The 5,158-nt window shown below is 54.9% G+C and overlaps 1 protein-coding gene across 1 annotated transcript; it reads left to right on the top strand.

Annotated features, from left to right (window-relative positions):
* Positions 1 to 3,345: 3,345 nt before the first annotated feature.
* On the top strand, positions 3,346 to 4,807 carry LOC136537122 (fe(2+) transport protein 2-like). Its single transcript, XM_066529405.1, has 3 exons — positions 3,346 to 3,505; positions 3,635 to 4,236; positions 4,352 to 4,807. Exons 1-3 carry the CDS (start codon positions 3,346 to 3,348, stop codon positions 4,805 to 4,807), a joined length of 1,218 nt encoding a protein of 405 aa, XP_066385502.1.
* The last annotated feature ends 351 nt before the right edge of the window (positions 4,808 to 5,158 follow it).

Below are 5,158 nucleotides of genomic sequence, written 5' to 3'. Positions count from 1 at the left end.
CACCACCGAAGGAGGAAGAAGACGAAGGAGGAAGATGACCGCGTGGACGGAGATGAAGACCGAAGAGGAAGAAGGCTGCCACGCCGCACCACCACCACACCAACACCGCCGGTCACTCAACGCGAATGCAGTGGGAAAGACGGAGCTGGAAGAGGGAGAAGAAGGCAACGAGGGAGGAGGGCGGCATATATAAAGGCAGCGGATTTCGGCGAGGAGGAGCGCTGGAGGAAGTTTCATGGTTCCCGCGTGAGCCCGCGCGAGGACGGTGGGAGCCTGGCTCCAAATAAACGAGCCCTAGGAGCGTTCCCTCGAATACAGGAGAGAGAGAGTGCGCTTTGCATGCGCGGAGCCGGGCCGACAGCTAGGCCAAGCAAATCAAACAGGCCGGGTTGCAGCTGGGGAGCGCCGGCCACCCCCTTGGCCCTATATCAAACAGGCCCCTAATGGCGGGTGGCACCCCGAGCCCGGACCGACCGAGGAGCCTGTTTGGCGTGTTTCCCTCCACCCGTTTGGTTGCCTTCCTCCCCCTTTCCCTCTTCCTTCTCCAAAGCTCGAGCTCGTCACGCAGAGACCTCGATCCGGCGACAATGAGCTCGATTTCGATGGTTGGGGAGCTCGATTCGGTGGAGGAAAAGCTCGATTCGAGAGCGAAGAGGTCGAATCGGGAGGTGAGGAGTTAGACTCCGGCAAAAAAAAGAGGTGATGAGCAGGAACCAGAGTTCAGGGTGCGAGATGTTTTCTGGCTGGCTGGGTGCAAGCCGTTGATGTTGCTGTCACGGGAGGGGAGCTCGGGGATGGCCAGAGGCAAGAGTGGTCAGCGCGAGGGATGAAAACGGTACGGATATTTTTCGACCGTATTCGAGACCGAATCCGTTTAGAGGGGTTTAGATCTGTCCGTATCCGAGTCCGGATATTCAACATCTGATACCTTATCCGTATCCGAATACTCAAATAACATATTTATGATGTCGATATCTAATCATATCCTATCCGGCATGGTTGACACTATCCGTATTCAAATCCGAATCCGGGCAGAAATATGAAAACAAATGTAATATCAGTGATATCCGTCCGTATCCGATCCGTTTTCATCCCTAAGCACGAGTAACCTTGCCAGGCTGGGTGAGATTTATGGGCCAAGCGAGGCACGCGGCTTCTACATTTTTTGTTTGGAGAAGAGGAGCTCTGTCCAAAAAAATTTATTCAACAAAATAAGAATTACAAATTCCATCATGAGGCTCTAAAAACCACACATATCTATCTTTCCATAAATTTATAGAGCTTCTAGCTAATAAGTGAGCACCGCCGTTTGATATCCGTCCCTCGAAAACGAAATCTGCTCTTGTGAAGCTCCTCCGTCTAGCATTGATCTCCCGAACTATGAGACCATACTTGCCGAAGCCCTCGCCTAGGATGCTCCTCACCGCGTTGGCAAAATCGCTCGCAACCTGAACGAGTGTAAGCCAAGATCACTAGCCCAAGCTAGCCCTTCACGGCACGCTACTGCCTCCGCGTAGGTGTATCCTTCCATCACGAGAGGGGAGCTCGGAGATGACCAGAGACAAGAGCGGTCAGCGCGAGTAACCTTGCCAGACCGGGTGAGATTTCTAGGCCAGACGAGGCATGCGGCTTCTAACTCAAAAGGAACTCAAAATGCATGTTCCTACTCCTTTTCCTCCCCGCCAGAAGGCCCAATAGGCCCAGGAACCCAAATTCTCCCTCAAAATCCACACCAAGAAACATCGACGTCTCCCGTACGCTCGCACTTCTCGGCTTGTTGCTTGCTCCTCCTCACGACCAGTATTCCTTTCCCTATTCCCCAACTCCAAACCCTATACCCTGCTAGCGAGGGAGTCAAGGCGCAAGCGCAGCACGGCAGCCTGCAGTGGCAGCCGGGACAGTGCACTAGCCGCCAGTCGCGGATACGGAGTCGCCCCAGTGCCGCAGCAACCAACACCTCATTTCGCTTGACAAGCGTCACACAATGGATGGATCAAGCTTCAAGCTATACGAAGTATGAACTATTGGATAAATATCAATCAATGGGTTCTGATCTGGGAAAAAAGATATCAACTTTGAATATCTGGGCGAGTAGAATTAGAGAAACTAAGGCATAGAACCATTCTGCGAGACAAAAGTGATACTTTTTGCATACACGCGGAGACCTACCATGCTGAACACTCTATTTAACTCTCTTTCCATACAAATGGTTCTTAATACTAGCACCAAACTCGAATGTGCAACGATCAGGTTTTCATAAGCAAAGATAAAAAAAATCATTTTTGTCATGCGGCAGCATTGCAAATGCATAATCTATCCCTAAAAAAGGTGATCCTGTTAGTTCGATCTCCACCAATTAGCCCAACGACCAATTGAGCCCTTGGATCAGCGTTTTGATCGGGGGCACCCAACCGCTCCATGGTTGGTGGGCCCCTGTCACACAACACTATAAAGGGAGGTGGGAGCAGGGGCTCTATCTACAAGGTTGACCTGAGCTGCCGTAACCCGCTCCCAAGAGAAACTCTAATCCAATCAAAGGAGAGCGTGCTGCCAGCGATGGGAAGCTGCCACCGACCTCACTGTCGCTTCTGCAACACCACCACCGCGCCTATGCTGTTACGAAATAGAGGCTGCATCGTTGCAGCACCACGGCCGCAATTGCCCTAGGGGCGAGGTACATCAACAGTTCCCCATCTAAGTAAGAACTTTATTCCCCGATCTATGATTTAGAGGTACTATGACGCTTACAATGGTATTGAAGCTGGTTTCTAGTGTAGATCTGGATCAGGGTAGTAGCAGTTTAGAACAAGTTGAGAGATCCAATTCGGATCAAGGCAGAAGGGTTAACCGAACCCTAACCCTAGAAAACCAAGGACGGAAAGGGGAGGACCTACCAGGGTTTCTCCACCGCCGTCGCATCGCTGCTACGTGGAAAGAAAGTTCCGCCGCCACGTGGGTAGTCGAGTCACCGCTCATCGACGAGACACTGACGTGCGGGTTCAAAAGGCGGGGAATATGAATAGTGGGTTCGTCCAAACCCTAACCGGCCGAATCTGCGACCGAGGAAGGGGAAGGAGCAAAGAGACAGAAGGTTTGAACCCTAACCCTAACCCTAATTCCCAATCGGCAAAGAACCAAGAAGAACACAGCAAGATCCAAAGATAGAAGAGGGAAAGGGGAAGAGGGGAAGAGGCCTACCTCGGCGCTCCATTGTGCGGGAAGGTGACCCCGCCACCGCGCGGAATCCACCCGAGCCGTGCCGGCTCACTGACGTTCTGCTGCGCCGCGCGAGCTCAGGGCACCACCGCAAGGGCGCTTGACGGTGGCGCGCTCACCCTTGGGTGAATGCGCGCGCTGGTGAGGGGGCCTGCGGTGGCGCCATTACTTTCCTCCGACCGTCGCTGCGCTCTGGCCCTCGACTACGTCGCGAGAGAGGAGAGGGAGACAGAGAGAGAAGAGGAAGACCCGAATGACCTAGGGTTTCCGGGGGAGTCAGCCATCGTCGGTTTTGTTTGAGCGAAACGCGCGATTCGTTAGCGGGATGGAATGTTGATAATCCGTTGTACAGTAGTAGATTAGAATAGGAGGAAGGAGAAAAGGTCTCTTCACCCCGACGGGCACACATAAGAGCCAGGCACATGCGGTGGTCCGGAGGAGCCTCAAGCACCGCCCGTCGATGGCGGCGCATGCGGTGGTCCGGCCGTCGGGGGCAAATGCCACAGCGTCGCTACCGCGTTGCGCCTGAAGCTGATCGCCATCGCATCGATCCTCCTCGCCAGCGTTATCGGCGTGTGCCTGCCGCTCTTCTCCCGCTCTGTGTCGGCGCTCCGCCCTGGCGGCAACGCCTTCGTCATCGTCAAGGCCTTCGCGTCGGGGGTCATCCTCGGCACCGGCTACGTGCATGTGCTGCCGGACTCCTTCAACGACCTCGGCTCGCCCTGCCTGCCCCGGAGGCCCTGGGCAGAGTTCCCGTTCATGGGATTTGTCGCGATGCTCGCCGCCTTGGTCACGCTCATGGTGGACTCGATCATGCTCTCGTTCCACAGCCGGGGTTACAGGGGCAAGGGAAGGGCTTCGGTCGCACGCCATGGCCATGACAGCTGCCCTCCGCAGGTGCACTGTCACGGTCACGGGCATCTAGAGATGAGTGAGGCGAGGCCGGAGGCCACGGACAAGGTGGAGGAGGACGTGGAGGCCGGCAAGGTGCAGCTGAGCAGGAACCGTGTCATTGCTCAGGTAATCGATCCATCTAGTTGCATACACTAATACAGGTTTCTGTACTGCATCGTACGCTTTGATTTTTGAAACTCCGTTCATCGTTGTTGATCTTCGCGTCGACCTGGGTGCGCAGGTCCTAGAGATGGGCATCGTGGTGCACTCGGTGGTGATCGGCCTCGGCATGTGCACGTCGCAGAACGTGTGCACGATCCGTCCCCTCGTGGCGGCGCTCTGCTTCCACCAGCTCTTCGAGGGCATGGGCCTCGGCGGCTACATCTTGCAGACCGAGTACGGCGCCAGGATGAAGTCAGGGCTGGTCTTCTTCTTCGCCACGACGACGCCGTTCGGGATCGCGGTGGGGCTAGCGCTCACCAAGGTGTATAGTGACACCAGCCCGACGGCGCTGATCGTCGTTGGGCTTCTCAACGCGGCCTCAGTGGGGCTGCTCCACTACATGGCGCTCGTCGACCTCCTTGGCGCGGACTTCATGGGGCCCAAGCTGCAGAGCAGCGTCAGGCTCCAGATGGTCTCCTTCCTGGCCGTGCTCCTCGGCGCCGGCGGCATGTCCGTCATGGCCATGTGGGCGTGATGTGTCCGGCTCCTGACAGCATCTCCAAGAGTACCTAATATTTTTTTTTCTAAAAACGTTTTTTCTAACTTCTAAAAAAATATTATGAGGAATAAACAAATCCATCTCCAAAAGATTCTAATAATTTACTTCAAAAATCATATTTCAAAAGCATGTTCCAATAATTTAATGGCATTTTCGTAGATACGGTCATCTTTTTCCTGAGAACAAGAGTACACGAGAGCTGGGAGCCGCGATGAACGCGCCGGCGAGCAGGATCCGCAGCGGCCCGTAGCTGTTGAAAGGGAAGCATACGGCGCCGCTGCCCGTGCCCGTGGCCGCCGCGCGGTGGAATAGGTCGAGCTCGAGCGA

Source organism: Miscanthus floridulus, chromosome 1 (genome assembly GCF_019320115.1).
Source record: "Miscanthus floridulus cultivar M001 chromosome 1, ASM1932011v1, whole genome shotgun sequence".
NCBI classification, from domain to species: Eukaryota; Viridiplantae; Streptophyta; class Magnoliopsida; order Poales; family Poaceae; genus Miscanthus; species Miscanthus floridulus.
The sequence above is the reverse complement of the archived record's forward strand: the minus strand, read 5'-3'. Positions and strand labels throughout refer to the sequence as shown.

What these genes read in the sequence shown, in the direction of transcription:
- LOC136537122 (XM_066529405.1), top strand. Translation starts at nt 3,346, where the DNA reads ATGCGCGCGCTGGTGAGGGGGCCTGCGGTGGCGCCATTACTTTCCTCC. An exon ending in GGGGGAGTCAGCCATCGTCG is followed by an intron (nt 3,506 to 3,634) that starts GTTTTGTTTGAG and finishes CATAAGAGCCAG; the next exon opens with GCACATGCGGTGGTCCGGAG. An exon ending in GGAACCGTGTCATTGCTCAG is followed by an intron (nt 4,237 to 4,351) that starts GTAATCGATCCA and finishes CTGGGTGCGCAG; the next exon opens with GTCCTAGAGATGGGCATCGT.